General features: G+C 38.6%; 1 protein-coding gene across 7 annotated transcripts in view; it reads right to left on the bottom strand.

Annotated features, from left to right (window-relative positions):
* Window positions 1-25,062, bottom strand: part of VPS13D (vacuolar protein sorting 13 homolog D) — a 311,480-nt gene that overhangs the window by 128,310 nt on the left and 158,108 nt on the right. For all 7 annotated transcript variants that reach the window (XR_009187313.2, XR_009187314.2, XR_009187312.2 and 4 more), the window contains 5 exons: window positions 22,512-22,628; window positions 21,574-21,723; window positions 13,525-13,674; window positions 12,316-12,412; window positions 10,140-10,288 (listed from right to left, as the gene is read on the bottom strand). Coding sequence is in view for 2 of the 7 variants with exons in the window: in XM_058304369.2 (XP_058160352.1) it covers window positions 10,140-10,288; window positions 12,316-12,412; window positions 13,525-13,674; window positions 21,574-21,723; window positions 22,512-22,628 (663 nt within the window). In the remaining 5 variants the exon portion in view is untranslated. The remainder of the gene's footprint in view (window positions 1-10,139; window positions 10,289-12,315; window positions 12,413-13,524; window positions 13,675-21,573; window positions 21,724-22,511; window positions 22,629-25,062) is intronic.

The following is a 25,062-nucleotide window of genomic DNA, read 5'->3' on the forward strand; positions in this document are numbered from 1 at the left end:
CAGCCTGCCTATGGAACCTGGATTTGTGCATCCCCACAGTCAGGTGAGAGACTCATAAAATCGTACACAGATATCTCTTGTTGATTCTATTTCCCTAGAGAACTAATACACCCCTCCTCTGCGCTTCTGCCAACAACCAGTCCCTTTCTGCTCCTTCTTCCCAAGGTAACTACCATTTTAACTTCTCTTACTGCAAAATCCTTTCTCCTGCTTTGAATTATATATATATGAAATCATCAGCATAAACCCATAGTGTATAGCTTCTAATACTCAGCATTAAATTTATGAGATTCATTAGTTTGTTGTATATAGCTGCAGTGTATTAATTTTCACTGCCATATGGTATTTCATTTTAAGAATAAAACAACTTATTTAACTATTCTTCTGTAGATGAACATTTGCATTGTTTCAAATTTGGGGTTATTATAAACAATGCTACTATGAACGTAGCTTTTGGTGCACATTTGTATGCATCTTTCTTGGATTTGTACCTGGGAATGGAATTGCTGGATCATAAGAATGCACATGTTCAACCTTAAATTATACTGTCAAACAGTTCCAAAGTAGTTGAACCAGTTTATACTACCTCCAGCAGTTCATGAAATTTCCTATTTTTCCACATCCTTAACAATCAGTATAAATAGCTTTAAAAAAAAAAAAAAAAAGAGAGAGATTCTGATGGGTATATAATGGTATCTCAATGTGGTTTTAATTTCCATTTCCCTGATGACAAATGAGATTAAGCACCTTTTACTATGCATACTGGCCACCTGGATATCCTGTTTTTGTGAAGTACCTGTTCAACTCTTTTGCCAATTTTTCTAGTGGCTTGTCTGACTTTTTCTTATTGCTTTGACGGAATTATACTTACAAATCCTGGATATGAGTCCTTTGTCAAACGACATATTGGAAATATGTTCTCTCCTTCTGTGACTTATTATTTTAAATGGTGTCTTTTTGTACCAGAGGCGCTTAATTTTAATGAAATCCAGTTTATCAATTTTTTCTTTATAGTAAGAACTTTGTGTCCTGCTTTAATAAATTACCTATATCAAGATCATAAAGATATCCCTATATATTTATCTTACAGAAGTTTATTGTTTTACTCTTTACATTTAAATCTATAATCTACCTGGATTTCATTTTTACGTACAGTGTGAAGTGGAGATCAAGATTTGTTTTCTCCCAGATGGATATCTACTTTAACCATCCTTTCCTCCACTATAGTACAGTGTAAACACTTCATCATAAATCAAGTGACTGTACTTGTGTCTGTGGATTCTCTTTTCTGTTTCATTTTGTCCTTCCTTCAATACCACACTGTCTTAATTATTGTAGCTGTGTAATCGTACTTGAAGTTTAGCAGTGTAAGTCCTCCAACTTTGTTCCTTTTCTTCAAGATTACCATGCCTTCTCAGTGGACTTCCATATAAACTGCAGAACCAACCTGTCAATTTGCCACAAAACATTGCTGGGATTTTTATCAGCAGTGCACTAATTTGAGATGAAATGATAACTTTACAACATTAAATCTTCCAACCTGGTATTTCCCTTTATTTAGGTCTTCTTTGATTTCTCTCAATAAAGTTTGTTTTCTGTGTAGAGGTCTTATTTATTTATTTATTTTATTTATTTCTTTCCCCTTCCCCCTACTGTCTGCTCTCTGTGTCCATTCACTGTGTGTTCTTCTGTGTCCGCTTGCATTCTTGTCATGCGGCATCGGGAAACTGTCACTTTTTTTGTTGTTCAGTTCTGTGTGTGTGGCGCCACTCCTGGGCGGGGCTGTGCTTTTTCATGTGGGGCAGCTCTCCCTGTGTGTGGGGCACCCCTACGCAGGGAACACCCTTGCATGGCACGGCACTCCTTGAGCGTGGCAGCACTGCACGTGGGCCAGCTTACCACACAAGTCAGGAGGTCCTGGGTACTGAACCCTGGATTCTCCATATGGTAGGCAGACGCTCTATCAGTTGAGCCACAACTGTTTCCCTCTGTGTAGAAGTCTTATACATCTTTTGTTGGATTTATGTGTAGATATCTATGGTAGATTAAAAATGGCCACAAATTCTTTGCAGTTCTTCCTACCAAAAGGTGGAGTCTATTTCTCCTTACTTAAATCTGTACGAACTGTGCTTTGCTTTGACCAGGAGAATACTGAACGACTTCTGAGTATCAGTCTCAAGAGATCTTGCAGCTTCTGCTTTGCCCTTTTTGAATGCTTCCACCACGTGAAGGAGCTGGGACCAGTTTTCTTAAGGATGAAAGACCATGAGGAAAGAGAGGGTCTGTTGACAGCCAGCGCCAACTACATGACATGTTAGTAAGGTCCTCTCATACCATTTGGTCTCAACTGAGGTACCAAATGACTGGAGCCACATGAATAATAATAACCAATCACCAGTGAGTTCTGCATAAGAAGCACCAGTTAAGAGTCCAGCACAAAGTGCTGGCCCATAGAATTGTGAACAGACAAAACAGTTGTTGTTGGGAGATGTAGCTCAAGTGATTGAGTGCCTGCTTCCCATGTACGAGGTCCTGGGTTTAATCTCCAGTACCACCTAAAAACAAAAACAAATGGAAAAATCAACTCTTACTGGGAAGCAGACGTAGCTCAGTGGTTGAGCATCTGCTTCCCATGTACGAGGTCCTGGGTTTAATTTCTGGTACCTCCTAAAAACAAAACAAAACAAAAACAAAAACAACAGTTGTTTTAAACCCTACATTTTGGGGTGGTTTATTATATAGTAATAAGTAAATATACAGCATTTGATGTTTTAACTCTACTGAAAATAATTTTCCAAATTTCCTTTTCTATTAAATTGTTGCTGGCTTATAGAAATACAATTGCTTTTTCGTGCATTGTCACCAGTTACCTTGTTAAAGTTATTTATTCATTCTAAGTATTTATCTGTACACTGTTTTAAGTGTTTTTGGTACACAATCATGTTGTCCACAAATGAAGTTTTCATTTTTCCTCTCTAGTTTTAAGTCTTTTCTTTCTTTAAGAAAAAAAATGTTTCTTGTCTTATTGCACTGGTTAGGATCTACAGTATAATGGGGAATAGAAGTGGTAAGAATGGGCATCCTTGTCCCTTTCCTATCTCAAGGGAAAGCTGTCAGTATATCACCATTCAGTACAATGTTTGCTGAAGATTTTTTATAGGATAACCTTTATGAGATTATAGCAGTTCCCTTCTAAGATTGGAAAAAGTTTTTATTGTGAATGAATGTTGAATTTCATCAAATGGTTTTCTGTATCTATTGAGATGATCACGTGATTTTTTCCTCTTTTCCTTTTGTTGATGTATGAATTACACACCTGACTTGCAAATATTAAAATAGCTTTGCATTCCTGGATTAAACTCAATTTGGTTATGATCTATTTTTTTTTAATATATTGCTGGATTTGACTTGCTAGTTTTGTTTAGATTTTTTCTTCTATGTTCATGAAAATAATTGTTCTAAAATAAGCCTCCTGAACACATATTACAGTTATTTTAAATTCTGTGTCTGGTAATATCAACTAACATGTGAATTACTTGTGGGTCTGTTTCTATTGTCTGTTTTTTCTTTTGGTCCTATCTCTCAGTAGGCCTGGTAATTTGTGATGGAATGTGACATTTCATATGAAAACATGTTGAGACTGTGGAAAAGTCTTTACATGTTTAGCTGCAGCAGTCCCAAATAAAAACCAAAGCCACTCCTCTACTTTTAATCTCTCAAGTACCATAAGATTGCTACAAGTTCTATTTAGAACTAGGCAACCTCTTGGCTACTATTTTTTGTTTGGTTTCTCTCAGACTTGGTCACTTAGAAAATTGGCAAATGCCTTAAGAAAAAAAAGTGGCTCAGACTACTAAAGTCTTCTCTCCTCTCTGCATGTCCCTTCTCTGTGAGATAATGGTGCCTTAAGTTCCAGCTTTCTTAGTAGCAATGAAGTCTAACTTTTGCCTTTTCAGTAGCATGAGTCTGCCAAAAGCTTTACTCTGATTCTCTGACATTTAGCAACTGCTTTCTGCTTGGCTTCTTAAGCTTTCTCCCCACACCACTTACAAATTTCTCAAGAATAAAGCAGAGTAATGTCGGGCTCACATTACAGGATTTCCCTCTTCTCTTAAAGCTTGGACCTGCAAGTCCTGGCTAACTTAGTAGTTTTCCAATGCCTTCAAACAGACTTTTTTTTTTCTATCTGGCTTTGCTTGTAGTTCTCAGCTGGTTTTGGTCTGCTATAAGACAGTCTACAATTGCTGGATATGGTCTATTTTCCAATCACGTTTTTATTTAACATGATTGATATTTCAAGGTTCTTTGAGAACATGCTGAATACCCCCACCCTTTTCTTTTAACTGTGAAAACAATTTTCTATGCTAATAATGTTAGCAAATCTCTGATACAATTGGAATTTATCCTTATATAGGGTATGAAGAATGAATTTAATTTTACATTTTTCCATACGTCTAAAACTTATTTAAAAATACATATTCCCCACTGAATCAAAATGTCTTTATTATAATTAAAATTTCATGTGCCTTTTTCACTCAACCTACCCTATTATTTTTTTGCTCATAAATCATATAATTTATCTAAAATATACAATCAATGGCATTTCATATAATCACTGAGTTGAACAAGAATGTTTAATTAAAATGGAATCATATATTAGAAGAAAAAATTTTTCTAAAATTAAATTTTCTAAAACCAGAAAGTGGGGGGAAATTTTTCTCTAAATGAAATTCAGTTGCAAAAGGCAAAAGATGGATAAAATTTACAATATAAAAATAAAAAGACTTTTGTCATGATTTTTAAAAATTATTTTTGTACCTATGCAGTAAATTTGAAATCATTTCAAAATAAAAAGTTGAGAACAAAACAACACACTACAAGCAAAAGTTGTGAAAAGATAAATGAAAAACTGAAAAAAAAAAAAACTTGCAACTTACATCAAAGACAAACACATATAAAATACTTCTAAAATTAGAAGAGCTAAAAGACCAACAACTTGATAGAAAAATGGGAAAATGATATAATCAGACAGTTCACGGAAAAAAAAGAATCAACCCTTAAACATATGTGTTAGGAAAAGGTGTAAAGTAAAAGAAAACAGTGGAAAAGACAGAGGAGAAACAAACAGAAGAGTAAGAGGAGAACCAGAAATGACAGAAAAGTTAAGTACAGGGAGTTCGGCAATGTCAAATATGGCAGTGGACTCTGGAAAGATAAAGATTTTTTAAAAGCCCACTATGTTTTGTGTGATCCATGTATCTCTAAAAAAAAAAAAAAGCCCACTATGGACTGGATGCCTTGGGATGTGTAGCAGTTTAGATATAGTTATGAATTCCAAAAGTAAATATTGGATTATGTTTGTAAACCGGTCTGTACCTGGGCTTGATTAAATTATGATTACGGCTTTGCAATGGCAAAGAACAGAGCTGGAGGTTTATGATGCTGGAGTTTTGAGCTACAGTACAGAAAGTGAATACAAAGGAGAAGAATACATGAATAGAGACAGCTCCCTAGACACAGCAGAAGCCCCGGGGAGAGAGACAGAGCCATTTGTCTGATGTCTACAGCTGACCTTGTGGAGAAAACAGAGGCGCTGAGCCCATAGAGGAATGAGCCCTGGGAGAGAGGAACCCAGGAAGCCTGAACCCTGACAGACATTAGCAGCCATCTTGCTCCAACACATGGCAAAAGACTTTGCTCCATACACTTTATGGCCTGGTAACACAAGCTTCTACCCCAAATAAACACCCTTTATAAAAACCAACTGATTTCTGGTATTTTGCATCAGAACCCTTTTCGCTGACTAATACAGGATATCTTTGGTTATCTCCCACTAAAGAATTTCAGAATAAAATGTTTTAGAGATTTAAGAGCATTGTCAAGTCAATGCAGTCTAAAACTCTTAATTTTTTTTTTTTATAATAAAACCCAAGAAAGAGCACAGCCTAAAGCTGTAGATGTTATTAGTAGATCTAAGACTTGAACATGTTCATTTTCTCAAGACTGACTACCTACTGAAGGAAAGCAGGAAGGCCAGAAAGGAGGATATTGTTTGTCCTGAAAATTGTCCTGCTATTCATTCACAAGTGTCTAACTATTCCTCACAGTGAGTGGACAATGACATAAGTATGCATGATTTTCTTCATTCTAGTGATAGAGAAACTGAAGTAGAGTAAGCTTACAGTCATATAGTATAAGTATACTGGGAATGCTGATAATCAGTTCTTGTTTTGCCAGTACAACTCTGAAAATGACTTTCTTCTTAGAGAAGAGGAAATAAGATAAAAACAAAGGCTTGAAATAAAAAGCTTTTACCCCAATTTCCTCATTGCAGCCAAACACTGAAGAGGAGGAACAAGCCCAATACCAAAGAATCTGAAACTTCTTTGGGTTGTCAAATCCTTTTCTAGATGACTAGGGTGCTTTGTATGAACCAAGGAAATAGTCTGACTCTGAAGTAAAAATGATCTTTACCTTGTCATTTACTGCTTTTTGGCCTCCCACATTTGAAAGTGCTGCGATACAGCCTACTGGTATGAATTATTTATTATGCCACCTTCGGGTTGATTTGGTCAGTTGATGTATAAGAAATGAGAAGGAAAAGTCCAACAGGGCTTTTTTTTTTTTTTTTTTTGTAGTTAACTAAACAACTAATCAAACACTGTAGTATACAAAGCTGATGCATATTTACTCAAGTAGCAGACAGTTTCCTGTAATAAACTGAATTTTGGAGAAAGCAACCCTGCAATCATAAGTTCCTAATAAAAACAGCAAACTGATTATTCCTACCTCCCCACACAAAAACTGCTGAAGACTTCCAGAAACTTTATAGTGAAAGAAGAAATACCTGTCCATATGCCATAAGGTCTCAAATCACAAGCAAGTCCCTGGGCCGTGTCCTTTTCTTTCTTAGTTTATCCTGCACTAAACAAAACTGTCTGGAATTCATTCTTTAAAGGTTTATTTATGGTACATAGTGACTGTTTATGTGAGGCAGGGTATTTGCCCATTTCCCTCTTGGGACAGTGTTTAAAACTACAGGGATATTTCCCTCTCTTGCACTTTCTGAAATACAATTAACAATACTGGATCTTTTTTCCTTCTAACAAATCTGGTTTTTATTTAGGAAGGGAGGAAAAAAGTAAAGGGTCTGAAGTTTCCCAACAAATTATTTCAAGCCTTTGAGAAGACAGTTTTAGACTCTTTAAATAGTGTCTTTGTTTGAAATTTCTCCTTACCACCCCCCCTTCCCTTGGACCATTAAAATGTGGGTTTTCTTCCAAACTAGATTGCTCAATTAAAGCCCTTCTTTTGTAATATCCCAATGCTCTAAATGGGGAAAGAACTGCTGTAGGCCACCTTAGGAAACCTTTTAAAGGCCCCTGGCCTCTTTTCATCTTAAAAAACAAACAAACATGTAAACTACCTGTACTTTAGGTATATTCTACCACTCTCTAACACGCAGACTTGAGAGAGTAATAGAATGGGGAAGAGGGAAGAACACTGGGTTTTAGTAATCATACTACATTTGTCATTTGTGAAATGGAATTATTATCTTCCCCTTCCTCCATCACAGAATAAAGAATCCAGTTGCAATAGCTGGTGTGAAAAATGCTTTGAGTCCTTCTGAACACCTACTATATATGGCAACAATGTACCCTCAGTGTAAACCCAAATAGACTTCCCTCTGAAACTTTTGACAACCTCTGGCCAGGAGTCAGGAGAATCAAGATAAGTATTCCTTCAATAGCAAAGACATGCTTACCTTTTAGTCAGGCTCTTGTGATTCCTATTCTGGGGCAGAACTCTATTTCTTAAGCAAATACTTTTAGTTGTTACATATTCATCTAAAAGAGCATATTGCCCTTCCTAAAAGCTACTAATAAAGGGGTATTACTCTGTTAGAAAACTCTTTGAATAAATGGCATTATTTTACGAGTCTCAGGCTCCACTAGGAGAACTCAAGACACAGTAAAATGGAGACTTCCACAAGCTGAGATTTTAACTCTGAAGTCTCAATTCCCAGCATACTGCTTGAAACATCAACTTGCTGCCCTCGGTATGCCCTCCCCCACATCTCATAACAAGGCTGCCTCTTTTAATTTATTTAATGATCATTTGAAATGTGCCTTGAAAAGATTCCTTCGATATGGTGCAAGATGAAACATTCAATTAAAATGACTTCCAGTTTATTGTATGCACAGTGTAACAGGCAAGCATCAATACGATATAACTGAGGGGCTGGAGCTCCCTCAACTGTAGAAAATCATACCATATTTGTCAGTCTGGGAGAAAATGTGAAAGAAATAGTTAGGTGTCTGTGTTTCTCAGTAAGATGATTAAAAAAAAAACAAGAAGTCCTCAGCTCTCAGGAAATGCTTGCCATTGGTTTGCTGGGTGAGTGCCAACTGTTCTGGAGAAATATATACTTTATCAAACAAACCCATTCCAAAGGGTCACATAAGTCAAGTGGATACTTGTGGATATTAGCAAGATAGTGGTTTTCCCATGGTTTTCCCCCACTCCCATCCTAATTATAAGTATGCTCAGTCTCCTGGGAAACATGAAATTAAAGCAAATTAAGCAGACAGGACAGTCAGTCCAGAAGGGCATGCTGACAGTGTGCTTAGGATGGCACACTAGCAGTTACGTCCCTGGCCCTGCTGGTGCTCCTGGCTATGCACCCCCACATTACCACTTCAATGAGGCACTTACTCTTGCCCTGACTTTATTCCAGAAAGATCTGATATTGGCCAGACTACTGAATCATTAACTATATATCTATTTTTAAAAGTTCTGAGTTGGCAAACTACGAGCCACATGAGGCTTATGCATGTGTTTTGTTAGACCTACAAGGTTTAAAAAAAAACACATACACCAAAAAATCAAAATTTGAATGGGTTGCCAACATTTAAAAACCAGGAGATTCCACAAAAAAATCCAGATTTCCGGCTTCTCTTTCAGATCTGAAGATCTGGTAACACTGGGTTCACATTCTCCTGTGACACAATTGGCTGGAGCAGAGCTGCAGCCAACCTCTCAGCTGCCAGGCTCTGCACTACTTCACCTATTAGCATTACTAGCATAGCCCTGTTTGGCATCTGAATTTATGACTCTCAGTTTGTTAATTTATTTGCTTCTTTCTCTAGCTGTTACTGTTCAGAAAGAGACTCTCTTAGGAAATGGCATGGGACAAAGGGAAAAGAGTCTTAGAATGGTGGTTAGTAGGGAACCCAATGAGTGCCTTGAGAAACCACCTTCAAGGGCAAGAGAGGAAAAAACCAGAACCAATGGGTTCAAGCCGCAGGAAGGCAGATGCAGACTTGGACCTTCTAACCGATCACCTGGCTGCTCTCCACTCCTATTACTACCTAGCTAAGGAGACTTGCATAGCAACACAACACTCTTGTCTTATCAGGCAAGAGGACCAGGGAGGACTTCTATTCCTAGAGAGCAATGGGGTATAGTTAAAAAAAAAGAGAGAGAAAGAGAGAGAGAGAGAGAGAGAAAGAGCTTAAGAGACCTAGGGTCAGACAGATTTGAAACCTAGCCACATTCTTTACTTAGAATATATTTTATTGCTAAAAATGAAGATAGTGCTTAAACTGTATATTAAGGGCTTATCAAGATGATCTGTGCGAGTATGACCTCTGATGTAGTAGTACATGAGGCCCTGCCTCAGTGGGTATGTAGCTGAGTCTTCCTTAAAGATGGTAGACATTTCCACTGTCAATCACTCAAGAAAAGGTGGTATTTAGAGAGGAAGAGAGAACTGGAAGTAAAGGCAGGATTTGGCCACGTAAGGAAGATACTGCCTTGGGTTTGGTTTTTCTCCTGAGTCTGGGAGCAAGCCTAGAAGCAGGCTTTTACCTCATTGAAATAAGCCAGGAGCTAAATAGTGCATTGTTTATAATTCTCCGTGTTTATTCTCTTTTGTTAGTCCTTAATCTTTAGCAAAGTCATACGTAATCATTAAAAATGGAAAGAAATATATATGAGCCAATAAACCATCTAAAAAAGGCAGCCTGTAAAACTATCTTCTATAAAGGATGGTGCTGGGCAGAAAAACAAATAGTAAACACACTCATTATTTTCCATGTGAAAGTCATCTTTTGAAATTTATCCAGGTAGCAGCTTACCTTCAGATCCAATGGCAGCTTGTTGGAGGTGAACACACTCAGTTTGATCTGGGGAATGCTGATTTTGAGATTTTCAAAGTAGTACCGAATTGGTGTTCCGTGTTGCTTGACTGTCTTCTCATGGAGGTTTTCCTCATATTTTTCCACTTCTAGTACAAAAGAATTGAATATCCTGAAGTCTCATGATTGAAATATTTGTATTCACATTAAAAAAATATAAATTTCTATGTCTCTAAATTTAGTTTTAGAGGGTTCAGTAACAGGTTCATTATCCTGATATCATTTCTTTGTAAAAGCAAATGTTTCATGTTATCAAAAGGGTGGACTTGCTTACTCTTATATTTGTGACTCTATATCATCTGGCAAATATCAACTTTGGAACAAATAATCTAAGTGGGAAAGTCAAAGGGCATGGGTGTGTTTAGAGGGAATAGGCTTTCTAGAAACTATTATATTATTGTTGTTGTTGTTATTATTATTATTATTATCAGGAGCAGCCCAGATTTCATAGGATGATATGCAAATAAGTGGAGTACAGCTTAACTGAATTATAATAAGCAATGTCAACAATTAAGTAATGCATCTGAATGAAACATAATGCCTGACAAAGCAACAGGCTGCAGGCTAGAAAGAACTGATAGCACTACAGGATGCACCCTCTCTCTCCTATGACAGACATTCCTTAAGTATAATAATCAAGGACAATTCATTAATAATTATCCTAAAAAGTAAAAAGGATTAACATGGCTAGAATATAGCAATGTACTTTTTATACTTCATGATGTACCCACACTCATTTGGGCAATTTATTTTCACTTGGCTTCACATGCCTTAGAAATAAAACCAGAGGCAGTGCATATATCTACTTAACAAACTTCTATTGAAAACTACTATCAGTTCTACTATTGAAAACTACTATCAGTTCTACTAACAGTCAAAAAAAAAAAAAAAGATGGGGAGGCCAGGGGAAAGGGAGAAGGGATAGGTGGAAAATATTACAACAGGCCTGCCTATCTGTGCTCAGGAAACAGAAAAAAGCTTTAGGAAGGAGAAAAGATGCTCTAATGAAAGGAGGGAGATTTTACTAAAGTCTAAATCTACTACACAAAGTTTAGAGAGAAATTTATTTAGATCTACTTATAAAAAAACTTACAAGAAAAGCACATTTAATCAAACTGAAAGCAAAACTTCATAGGAAGGTACCAAAACAGATAACCTGGTAGGCAAGGTCTCAAGTGGGTTGTTTGAATACAAATAAACACTGGTGTTCCAACCCAAAGTAGAAAACACAGCAGTACACAGATGGGAAGTTTGTTATTGATTCCAATTACATTGAAAGCTTAAATTCTAAGTCTTGGATAAAAAGAGAAAAAAAAATTTTTTGCAGTGCATGTGTATGAACGTATGTACACATTCCCAGAGACTTTTTTCCTCTAGCCAATGTGGGCAGATAAACATAAAAAGTCTGTCATATTTCTTCAGGTTCAGCATTTAATTTAGCCTTCAAAAGACTAGGCATTATTAAACTCTTTCTAGACTGTATTTATAGCCTAAAAGTAGAAGATAATATAATGATGAGGAATCTAAATAAAGAAAACAACAGGTTAATTATTTCTGTAGCACTGCTGGAAATTTACATCTTTTTTCAATAGTTTATCTTACTCTCCTTCCCAAAGAAGAGTAAAGTAACTAGAATTTCCTTTGTAATTACATTAAGGCATAAGGGTATGGATGTCAAAGTGTAGAAGTTGAGGCCAGCCAATTTTTTCCCCCTAACTGAACCAAAGGAACTGCCCAAGGGGTTACTGATTCTTGGCCCTGAGTCTGTTTAATGTACAAAAGTTAGGAAACAAAGTAGATTACTAAATGACTAACATCATTTCTCTTATCCTAGAGCAGATGAATAAAAAACAGAAAGCAAAGAATAGTAGTATACTGCTTCCTACAGGCTTATCACTGGGTTCTCCAGGATCCCAGAAAACCCTCTGATTAGCTGCTTTATGACACAGGTATAACTCACACAAGAATAAAATACTTTGAAAGAGAGCAACTGAAACATAAACTTCAGGATCCTAGTTCAGGTTAAGAAGTGGAAAGGTACTGGTTTTCACAAGCAGAATAAAAAATGTCATCCTTGGGACAATTCCAGATACAAAATAGGAATACTCAATATTACCTGATTCTGCTTGATCGTAGCCAAAGAAACTTAGCAGTTTCAGGAGCAGTTTCTCTTCAATTTGCACCGTGAATCTCTGAGCTGTGATCATCAGATGCTACAGAGGAACAAATTCTGATTTACAGTGTGAGCAACAGAAAGCACTTTCATCTGTGCCATTAAGAAAACCAGGGGGGGGAGCAGATGTAGCTCAAGTGGTTGAGTGCCTGCTTCCCAGGCAGGAGGTCCTGGGTTTGATCTCTGGTACCTCCTAAAAACAAACAAATAAATGGAAAAACCAACTCTCATTGGGAGCAGATGTAGCTCAGTGGCTGAGCACCTGCTTCCACATACAAGGTCCTGGTTTCAATCCCCAGTACCTCCTTAAAAAAAAAAGAAAACCAATGTCATGACATGGTTTCTTCATTCATGTGATTTTATAATCAGAGATAAATTGCCAAATTATTTTAGACTCATCTCTCCCTACAGTGCTACACAAAACCAAAAACTCCATAAGATGTTTAGTAGACAATTCTCCATTTTATTGTTTGGGTCCAAGTGCATCTGTGTCTCATTATCAAAATTACAGCTTCAGATGCATTCTGGTGGAGGAACTTCATGGGACTGCACTCAGATGGTGACAGCTCATTTAAGAAGCAGCATGACCAAGTTTGTGAACTTCAGGGCTGCATGCAACCTTACTAGTGTTGAAGGACCAGAAATATGGGAACACCCTCTTAGGCTTGTACATGGAGACTTTGCTAAGAAGTGAATTTATCACTTTTGAATGTTCTGCTTTTAGCAATAAAGTTTACCAGCTTATATAGCAGGATGTCTGGCTCAAGGTCAGAACCCTCCTACCCCTTTTCTAACAACCTCTGGATTATTCTGTTTTCATAACGTATTTGGATCATGCCTGGTCTTGATTAATCTAGAAGATCCTCTACTTTTCTACGGCAGCTTCATTCTGATGAATACACACTCTGCTCTCCTATAAACTCGGTAACTACCATTTGCAAGGCCATTAAAAACACAATTGAGAATATAAATTGCTAAGGGAAGGAGTAGCTTTAAATTTGCCCTAAACAACTTAGCAAGTTACACGGGGATGGCTTAACCCCATGGAACTATCTCCATCTGTCCCCTGCAACCCTGCCCAGAGACTTGATCATGAGAGAACAAATCATCTTCTGGCATGGTACCAGCCCCTGGCCCACCCCACTAGCTTACCTTGTAGATGTTGGTCAGCGCACTCTTACTGGGGAACTTCACGGCATTGACTTGGATGGCAGGGCCTGTCTCAATGACCTCATTCTCATTGGTCAGGGGAGTCACATAGAGCATGAAGGGCTGAGTGGTACCAATGAGCTGATTATCCACCTAGAATGTACAAAAGCAGCAAAACCAAGTCAAAATTAAAAAGTTACTCCATTTTCTTTCTTCCTTTTTTTTTCTTTTAATGGAGAGTTCTTATGGCAGAAAGTTAGATGCTCAGCATCTAACACATTGCCATCTCAGCCTTCATTCTTACCTTTGAGTGGGACCTCATACTATGCAGGTTACTTAGAAAATACCCTTGCCATTTTACTCCATTTCAACAGCAGTTGGAAAAACACGTTCTTGTTGAAGACCGGTGTTATGACAATGGTAGTCATAATAGCAGAGGTGAAGCTTGATGATGTGAGTACTAAATGTCAAGCACCGTGCTAGTCACTTCAGATGTGCCACCTCACTGTACCACAATACCTCCAACACCAGTGTTATTAAACTAGGAGTTCTGCTATGGTCCTTAAAACAACCTCCTAAGGAAAGTACTATTACTGTCCTCATTTTACTGATGAAGAAGCTGGAAGAGAGACTTGCTTAAGGACATACAGTTACTCAATGACAGCACTAGAACTTGAACCAGGTCTGTCAGACTCCAAGGCCACAACTCACTCGTAGACCACTACGCTACCCATGCTTCTCTCTCATTCCAAATTCCTTAAAGGAAAACAGCTAAATTAGAGAACCAGTAATGCAGATGGCTACCAAATGGGAAGTCAATTTCTTTCCCAGGACTGAAATAATGAAGTCAGTGGTATTAGGGACTATTCCATTCCCCCAGACACGGTAGCACCTAACAGAGTATACCCTGTACACTTAAAGGCTTATGAATAGTGGGGGACTTCTGCAGAAAGCAGCTGTAGCAGTTTGATATCATTAATGAATTCAAAAAAGAAATATTGGATTATATTTGTAAACTGGTCTTTTCCTCTGGACATATGAGATTATTTTGGATTCTTGTGCCATTAGGGCACAAGATAAAAGGTATGGCAAAGGACAGAGTTAAAGGGCTTAAAAGTTTAGATGTTGGAGCTTGATGCTGAAGCTGGAACCCCAGGGAGAGAGACAGAGCTGTTCACCAATAGTCTACAGCTGACCTTGCAGAGAAAACAGAAGCTCTGACCCCAGAGAAACCCAGGAAGCCTGAACCCTCGCAGACATTGGCAGCCATCTTGCTCCAACACGTGAAAAACAGACTTTGGTGAGGGAAGTAATTTATGCTTTATGGCCTAGTATCTGTAAGCTCCTGCCCCAAAAAATACCCTTTATAAAAACCAACCAACTTCTGGTGGCATCAGATTTTTGCATCAGCACCCCTTTGGCTGACTAATATAGCAGCCAATTTAATTTCTGTGTTATACCAAAGGTCCACACTAGGAAGAGGAAAGAGAACACTCTTTGGGTGCCCTTAAGTGTACTTCTACAAACCACCTATCATATCCCTGAAGGGTGTTATTCTTTCCAATTTTATAAATAAGTAAACACTTAGGTTAAAATACTTGTCTATGTTCACAAAGTTAAGAAATGGTGATTCTATGTGATTCAAAAGCAGATATTTCTGGCACTGAATCCTTTGACTTTTCCATTGTATCACACAGTTTCCCACACAGAAACCATTTTGTATAGTCACTGCTGACTTTCCTTCTGTTGGCTCAAGTACAAGGATAAGGGAGAGAGACTTAGAGTCCTGTATCTTACTTCCATCCCCGCCCCTACAATGTACTCTCTATATATAGCAGCTAAAGTGATCTTTTAAAAATATCAATCATGGGAAACGGACTTTGGCCCTGTGGTTAGGGCGTCCGTCTACCATATGGGAGGTCCGCGGTTCAAACCCCGGGCCTCCTTGACCCGTGTGGAGCTGGCCATGCGCAGCGCTGATGCGCGCAAGGAGTGCCGTGCCACGCAAGGGTGTCCCCCGCGTGGGGGAGCCCCACGTGCAAGGAGTGCGCCCGTGAGGAAAGCCGCCCAGCGCGAAAAGAAAGAGCAGCCTGCCCAGGAATGGCGCCGCCCACACTTCCCGTGCCGCTGACGACAACAGAAGCGGACAAAGAAACAAGACGCAGCAAATAGACACCAAGAACAGACAACCAGGGGAGGGGGGGGAACTAACTAAATAAATAAATCTTTAAAAAATATATATATATATCAATCAAGTCATGTCCCTCCTTCCTTTATACCCTTCTGTGGCTTCCCTTTCCCTAAGGATAAAACCCAAATGCCTCACCACAGCCTCCAAGACCCTGCATGATCTGGACACAGCTGATATCTCTGACTTCATCATGTACCACTCTCCTCTAGGGTCACTACAATCCAGATACAGCAGCCTCCCTAATGTTTCTCAAAGGTAGGTAAGTTTTCCTTCCCTCAGAGTCTTTGAATTCTCCTGGAATGGTTTACCCTTAGCAGCCTTCTTTATGGTTTGTTTCTTCTCTTCCCCCAAGTTTCAACTCAGCTTTTACTTCCTTGGGAAGATCTTTCCAGGCCACCTTACCTAAAGTGGTACCATCCCTCTATTTCTTCACAGCAATTACACAGGTTGTAATTATTTATTTGCTTGCTTGCTTATTTATTGGCTGTCTTCCGCCCTAGGTTGCAAGCTCAAGGAGAGCAGAAATCTCATCTATTTTAGTCAATGCTGTATATCCAAGGGCCCAGAACAGTGCCTGCCATACAGTTAATTCTGTGAATTTATTGAGTGAATCAATCATTATCTATCATATACAATATGTGAAATGACAACATAGAGCTCACCTTATTCTGACCTCTTTCTTTTGTTCTTTCCCCAAAAGCACTAGTTACAGGATATACTAACAAAGAATTACTAATTCTAGTTTTATTCTTCCAATTAGCTGAGACATTCCCTAAGAACAGGACCTGTATTTTCCATTTTTCAAAATTTCTTTCTCACAGCACCATAATCATAGTAAATCCTCAAATCTGTTATTTGCTATGTTTTAGAGCACACATCAAATCAAGAGGTTATTCCACTCAAATTTTTTCTGTAAAGAAAAGTAAAAACATAAAGAAACTTAATAAATAGCAAATGGCTCCGTAGATCTTCTCTGTAAAGGTGAAAAACAAAGACAAAGATATTTGGGTGCAAGATATTAATTTTCTTTTAAAATAAAAAGAGATTTTATTGGGAAACGGACTTGGCCCAGTGGACAGGGCATCTGTCTACCACATGGGAGGTCTGCGGTTCAAACCCCGTGCCTCCTTGACCCGTGTGGAGCTGGCCCACACGCAGTGCTGATGCGTGCAAGGTGTGCCCTGCCACGCAGGGGTGTCCCCCGCGTAGGGGAGCCCCACGTGCAAGGAGTGCGCCCCGTGTAAGGAGAGCCGCCCAGCGCGAAAGAAAGTGCAGCCTGCTCAGGAATGGCGCCGCCCACACTTCCCCTGCCCCTGACGGCAACAGAAGCGGACAAAGAAACAAGACGCAGCAAACAGACACAGAGAACACACAACCGGGGGAGGGGGGGAATTAAATAAATAAATCTTTAAAAAAAAAAGAGATTTTATTTATCTCCCCCACCCCTCGCCCCCCGCACCATTGTCTGCTGTGTCTGTTCGCTGTGCGTTCTTCTGAGTCTGCTTGTCTTTTCTTTAGGTGGCACCAGGAACTGATCCTGGAACCTTCCAGAGTAAGAGAGAGGTGCGCAATCTCTTATGCCACCTCGGCTCCCTGGTCTGCTGCATCTCTTATTGTCTCTCCTGTGCCTTTTTTTGTTGTGTCATCTTGCTGCTCAGGACAGCTTGCCACACAGGCTCAAGCCAGCTTACCTTCACCAGGAAGCTCTGGGAATTGAACCCTGGATCTCCATATGCTAGACGGGAGCCCACTGCTTGAGCCACATCCATTTCCCAAGATTTTACCTTTCTGTCTTCAACAAATGGGATGTGATTAGCCTGATTTCTTTGCTATTTATGATATATGTATACAGGAAAAATTATTTGAAAAGGGCTTTTGGCCTTGTCAATCTGGATGGACCTGCACTGATGTGAAAGTAGTGAAGGGACCCCCAGAAGTGAGGGCACACTGCACAACCCCAGTAGAAATTCATGCTATTCAGTTTGGGAAAGAACCTCAGTCAGGATCTTTGGATCCTCTCTTTGAAATGTTCACCAGGAACTGGTTCCCAGCTCACATTTCAACCTTGCTGAAGACTGATAAAGAAGAAAATTTTCAAGAATGATGTTACAAAGAGATACAGGAGTTTTGATAGCATGATACCAGAACTCTAGCAAAAATTATGAAAATCTACTTTTTCAGAACTATGGAAGTTAATCAAAGCCTTACAACAATCAAGAAAAATGGATGAATCTGGGTAAGGAAAGAGAACTCTGTAGCATTTTAACTTGTTCTATTCCCTTTCCACTTTCCCCAGCTCCACAGTAGCCTTGAAAGCCAACAGCCCTGCAATCACAGGAATTGCAGCAATTATGGGGGTCAGGACTAGTTCGTAGCTCTCCAAAAATCCCATTCCTCGTCATTACTTGACTTGTCTAGCACCTTTCTCATTCTTGATATTGGTACTTTGTGTCTTCTCTCTTCTTTTCCCCCTGATCAGACTGACTAAAGGTCTATTAATTTTGTTGATCTCAAAAAACCAGCTTTTGGTTTTACTGATTTTCTTTACTGTTTTGCTGATTTCTATTTAACTGATTTCTACTATGGCCTTTATTGTTTCCTTTCTTCTGCTGATTTTGGGCTTAATTTGCTCTTCTTTTTCAGTTCCTTTCCCTTTTCTAAGTTAGGCATTTAGTGCTATAAATTTCCCTGTAGTACTGCTTTAGGGGCATTCCACAAATTCTGCCAGGTTGTATATTCATTTTCACTTAATTTGAAATATTTCTAATTTCTGTTTTTTAAATTTAGTTTCCAAATATTTGGGGGATTGTTCGACGATCTTTTTATTATTCATTTCTAATTTAATTGCATTGTGGTCAGAAAACATATTGTTTATGACTTCAAACGCTTTCAATGTATTTTGACTGATTGTATGGTCCAAAAGATGTTCTATCTTGGTAAATATTTCATGAGTACTTGGGAAGAATGTGTGTTCTGCTGTTGCTGGGTGGAGTGTTTTATAAATATTAGGTCTGGTTAGTAGATAGAGATTTAAATAAGAAAATAATCATATATTTACACATAGTTATCATTTCAGGTACTCTTCATTCTTTTGTGTGGATATAAATTTCTATCTGGAATCACTTTCTTTCTGCCTAAGAAATGTCCTTTAACATGTTTTATAGCATGGGTCTATTGGCAATGAATTCTTTTAGTTTTGTATGTCTGAAAACACACACCTTTGTTTTCTTGTGTTTTTTTTCCTCCCCCTCCCCTCCCCTCCCCGCCCTGCTGCTTTTGCATCTGTGTCCATTTGCTGTGTGATCTTCTGTTCCTATTTCTCTTTTTTCATCTTCTCTTCTTGTCTTTCTCCTCTAGGATTCACCGGGATTCGATCCTGCGGACCTCTGATGTGAAGAAAGTTTCCCTGCCAATTGCGCCACCTCAGTTCCTGGTCTCTGCTGCACTTCGCCTTGACTCTTCTGTTCGTCTCTCTTTTGTTGCATCATCATCTTGCTGTGTGACTCATTTGCACAGGCACTGGCTCACCATGCAGGCACTCAGCTTTGCTGCATGGGCAATCAGCTCGCCACATGGGCACTGGCTCACCGCATGGGTACTTGGCTCACCATGCAAGCACTTGAGCGGGCACTTGGCTCACGGCATAGGCACTGGCTCACCATGTGGGCACTCACATGAGCACTCAGCTCACCATGCAGGCACTCATGTGGGGACTCAGCTCACCACGCAGGCACTCAGCTCACCATGTGGGCACTCACATGGGTACTCAGCTTACCACATGGGCACTCAGCTCACTGTGTGGGCACCCAGGTGGACACTTGGCTCACTGCGTGGGCACTGGCTCACCACACAGGCACAGCTTTCTCTTCTTTTTCACCAGGAGGCCTCAGGGATCATATGGTAGGTGGAGGCCTTATCACTTGAGCCACATCCATTTCTCCACCTTTGTTTTTAAGTTATTTTTGCTGGCATAGAATTACATATTGCCAGTTTTTTTTCCTTTAGTACATTAAAGGTATTGTTTATTAACTTCACTTGTATTGCTTCCAACAAGAAATTTGTTATCCTTATTGTTCCTCTGTACTGAATATGTCTTTTATCTTTAGCAGTTTTATCCCTGGTTTTGAGTAATTTGATTATGATGTGTCTTTATGTAGTTTTCTTCATATTTTTTCTGCATTTGGGGTTAGAAGAGTTTCTTAGATCTGTGGGTTTATAATTTATAATTATAATTTATAATTTTTGGTCATAATTTCTACAAATATTTTTTCTGCTTCCTCCTTTCTTTCTTCTTCTTTGGAAACTCCAACTACCTGAGGTTGCTTTAAGTTCTCCCACAGGTCACTGAAGCTGTTTTCTTTCTTTTTTTTTTTAATTATTTTTTTCCCTATGTATGTCAGTTTGGAGAGTTTCTATTGCACGTCTTCAAGTTCGCTAATCTTTTTTTTTTAATAATATATTTTAAAAATTGTTTTAAAAAATACTTAGATTATACAAACTAATCTTTTCTTCTGCATTGTATCATCTGCTGTTAATCCTATCCAGGATATTTTTTTTCATTTTATGCACTGCAATTTTTATATCCAGAAGTTTGAGTTTTCCAAATATTATCCATATCACTACTTAACTTTTTGAAAATAGAGAATATAGTTATAGTAACAGTTTTAAAGTCCTTCTCTGAAAATTCTAACATCTATGTCAGCTCATTGATTATTCTCATCATAAATTGTGTTTTTCTGCCCCTTTGCATTTGTGATAATCTGTGGTAAGAAGGCAATGTGAATTCTCCCTGTTGGTGCTGGATTTTAATATTCCTATAAATCTTCCTGAGCTTTGTTTAGGAATATAGTTAATTGGTTTTGAAACAGAGCAGTCATTTCAGATGTTCCTTTTATGATTTGTTAAGCAGGTCCACAGCAATACTCAGTCTAGGGCTAATTATTTCTCACTACTGAGGCAAGCTTTTCCTGAGTATTCTTCCCAATGCCCCATAAAGTATGAGTTTGCCCAGTATGGCTGGTGGGAAACAGGCACCATTCTCAGCCTGGTGAGCCAAGTACTGTACCCCCTAATCTTTTTGAATGGTTAGGATGGCAGTTTCCTCAAATGCATGTTATCAGTTCTCTGATGACTATTTTAAGGGGAACCTTCTATAGATGTCAAACTGTGCAGCTCTCTCCTCCTAGGCATGCTGTCCTAAGAACACTAGTTACCTTGGTCTTCCCTGGATGTTAAGCTCTGTTTTTAAAACTCTTTCAGTCTGCTGGGCTTCATTTCAGTCTTTCCTCTCTATGCCATAGCCTGGAAATTTTCTCAAAGCTGGGCAATTGCAGGACTCATGTCTTCTGTTTCTCACCTTTCAGGGATCACTGTCCTTCACTGCTTGATGTCCAGGGTCTTAAATGTTACCTCATGTGTTTTATCTGGATTTTGGGGCTGTTTCAAGTGGGAGAGTAAACCCAGTCCCTGTTACTCCATCTTGGCCAGAAGCAAAAACACAGTTCCTTGTTTTACCCCTATACTGAACCTCAATTCCTCCAAATGATGTTTAGATGATTTCCTGAAGTTTTTTCTACTGGCAAGATGGATAACCATGGGTCACCTTCCTCCCTATCACTTTGAGTTATCTAATATAAATTATTTATGGGCTAACTGCTGTCTTCAGAATTCTGTTGTATAGAAAAATTAGTGAGACAAATCTAGGTAGAAACAACTATTTCATAGAATGATCTTTCTTTCAAAGGATTCAAGACACTTGCCCTAAAGCATCAATGTTTATAGAAAACCAAAGACTGGATCTGGTTGGGTGTTCAACAACAAAACCAAGTAGATTAACAACTTCTGAAAACTTCCCTCCTTACCTGTACATCCTGGATGCTGAGTTCAAGCATGTGACTGGTTGCCAGCTGTGTGTAGTGCACATTGATTCCTGTAAGACTTGCAAAGACCAATTCTTCCGGGACTTTATTAATTAAGGACAGCCCAATTCCACCTTCTAACTTCACAAGTACCTAAAAAGAAATCAAAATATGGCACACTGATGACTGTTTAAAACAGAGCTCAAGGTTACTTAGAGAGTACAAGGAAAGAAATGGTTATAAATCCCTCTACTCCTTACCTCTGAGCAGATGAAAACCACTTAGGAGAGTCTATGAAGCACCTCAATAGCACAAATGCCATCATCTCACTAAAAGCCTTCCCCTCTTAGGCACAATCCCCATCCCAACTCCAGAGTGACTGGATGTAATTGTTTGAGACTCTTTCTATTTGGAATGAGAGCTCTTACAGGCTCTTCGCTGAACTTCCATAACATTGACCACAGTGCTTTACACATAGGCATATGATTAAAAAAAAAAAAATCACAGAATTTAAATATTAAATAAATGTGCCTTTTTAATGTTCATCTTATTTTCCTTTTCAAACATTTCATTCTCTTTCCAAGGCTCACACAGGGATAGGGGAAGGAAGATGTCAGAGTGAACTGGAGCAAAAAAAAAAAAATCTAGTTTCCTTATTCTCTACTTTAAATTCTATCTTAAATTTTAAAAGTTTAGCTTCCTCTATTGTCATTTTATTCTAGCAACATTTGTCATATTCTTATTCCACATAAAGTTTAGCTGAAATTTATGTAACATGTTCACATATTCCTGTTGTGATAAAACTGAACATTGCCAAACAAAACCCATGATTAGAATTTAAACGAGCAGAAAGAAAAGAGTAGGTCTGAACTGAGACCACAGAGCAAAGCTGTATCTAAACAAATTGATGAGCAAAGACATAAATAATATTTTAAACTTACTTCCAATTCCTGTTCCATATCTGGATTCCTTAATTTCTGTAGTTCTTGTTCAGTAACAGGAAGTTCATCCACTTCATATGATGAACGATCACTTTTCCGTTGACAAAAATCTGTAATCTAAAGTCAGATAAGTAGGCTAAGTAGGCTCATATTTCCTTAGTAAAATGCATTCTACACCAATTGTGTAGGTCAAAAGTTGCTATATGCTCAAGAATTCTATGAAAACTAAGTGGTTTTCCAAAACACTGCTATGGTAACATTTTGCATAATAATGAAGCAAATTGGTTTCAAGTCTACATGGTAAACTCCAAGCTATAGACCCTGAGAGCCTCATACAGTGGGATGAGGCGTCTGTAGGTGATCTAGAAGTACAGCTCATGTCAAAATATGTAAACCTTAAAGACTGCTGCATTCAATTTTTGACTTAAGAGAAGACTGCTTTATAAAAAGCTATTGGGGAGAAGCTGATGTGGCTCAATCGGCTGGGCTCCTGTCCACCATATGGGAGGCCCTGGGTTCGCTTCCCAGGGCCTCCTTGTGAAGGCAAGCTGGCTGCACCCGCAGAGAGCCAACAGCCTGCGCCTGCAGAGAGCTGGCGCAGCAAGATGATGCAACAAAGGTAGACAAGCAGACACAGAAGAAAGCGCAGCAAATTGACACAGAGAGTAGACAGCAAGCAAGTGGCAAGTGGGGGGGGGATTAAAAAAAAAGCTATTGGGGTTTTTACTGTGTTATCTTTGAGAATTTACTGTCATGTACAAACATCTTTTTTTCCCCTCACTTCTCTAATAACACCATATACTGATAAATGTACATTTCCAGCCCAGATCTCTCCCCTGATCGTGGAGGCTATGCTTTTATTTTTCTAAGGCAATTTTATTGAGATATATTCACATACCACACAATCCATCTCAAGTGTATACTCGGTGGCTTTTTGTATAATCACAGAGTTGTGCATCCATTACCATAATCAATTTTAGAGCATTTTTATCACTCTAAAAATAAAAACCCCATACCCCTTAGCAGTCATCTCTCAATCCCTCTATTCTTTCCCAGCCCTACATGACAACAAATAAAATTCTGTCTCTGCAAATTTATTTATAAATACACTTACCTAGTACTTTTTGTCTGGTTTCTTTCACTTAGCACAATTTTTTTAAAATTTTATAATTAATGGAAAAATATTAATATATTACTATTCAATACAGCCCATCATTTCCTTTAGGTTGTTTTTGCCCATATATTACCCTATTGTTAACATCTTGTAATATTAACATATATTTGTTCTAATTCATGGAAGAACATTCTTATAGTTGTACTATTGACCACACTCATCCACAACAGGGCTCACTATGCGCTACAGTAACATGTTTCATCCTCTAGCTTTCCTTCTAGTGACATACATGACTCTAAACTTCCCCTTATAACCACAATCGCACCCACATATCAGTGCTGTTAGTTATACTCACTATAATGTGCTACCATCACCTCTATCCATTTCCAAACATTCACAGTCAAGCTTAATAGAAATTCTGCACAAACTAAGCATCAGCTCCCCATTCTCCACCCTCATTCTATCTTCTGGTGACTTCTAATTTAGCTATTAAAGTTAACTCCGTGAGTTTGCTCATTATATTTAGGTCATAATAGTGAAATCATAAAATAGTTGTCTTTTTGTGTCTCACTGGCTTCACTCAACATGATTTCCTCAAGGTTCATCCACAGTGTCATATGCTTCATAACTTCACTTCTTCTTACAGGTGAATAACATAAATCACACAATTTGTTTACCCATTCATTGGTTGATGTACATCTGGATTGTTTCCATCTTTTAGCAACTGTGAAAAATACCACTATGAACATCGGTGTGCAGATGTCTGTTCGTGTCCCTATTCTCAGTTCTTCTGGATATATACCTACTATTGGTATTGCCAGATCACATGGCAGATCTATATTTAACTTCCTTAAGAACAGCCAAACAAACTTCCACAGTGGTGTACCATTCTACATTCCCACCAACAATGGATAAGTATTCCTATTTCTCCACATCTTCTCCAACACTTGTAGCTTTCTGTTTTGCTTTTTTTTTTTTTTTAATATCGGCCATTCTAATAGGTGTGAAATGATATCTCATTGTAGTTTTGATTTGCATTTCTCTAAGTGCTAGTGATGCTAACTTTTTTAAAACTTTTTTGTCTTTATTTTTTTAATATTACATTCAAAAAATATGAGGTCCCCATATACCCGCCACCCCCCTCACCCCACTCCTCCCCCCATAACAACAGCCTCCTCCATCATCATGCGACATTCATTGCATTTGGTGAATACATCTCTGAGCACCGCTGTACCTCATGGTCAATGGTCCAAATCATAGCCCACACTCTCCCACAGTCCACCCAGTGGGCCGTGGGAGGACATACAATGTCCAGTAACTATCCCTGCAGCACCACCCAGGGCAACTCCAAGTCCCGAAAATGCCCCCATATCTCATCTCTTCCTCCCACTCCCCACCCCCAGCAGCCACCATGGCCACTTTCTCCACACCAATGCC

This window comes from Dasypus novemcinctus, chromosome 9, assembly GCF_030445035.2.
Source record: "Dasypus novemcinctus isolate mDasNov1 chromosome 9, mDasNov1.1.hap2, whole genome shotgun sequence".
Taxonomy (NCBI): Eukaryota; Metazoa; Chordata; class Mammalia; order Cingulata; family Dasypodidae; genus Dasypus; species Dasypus novemcinctus.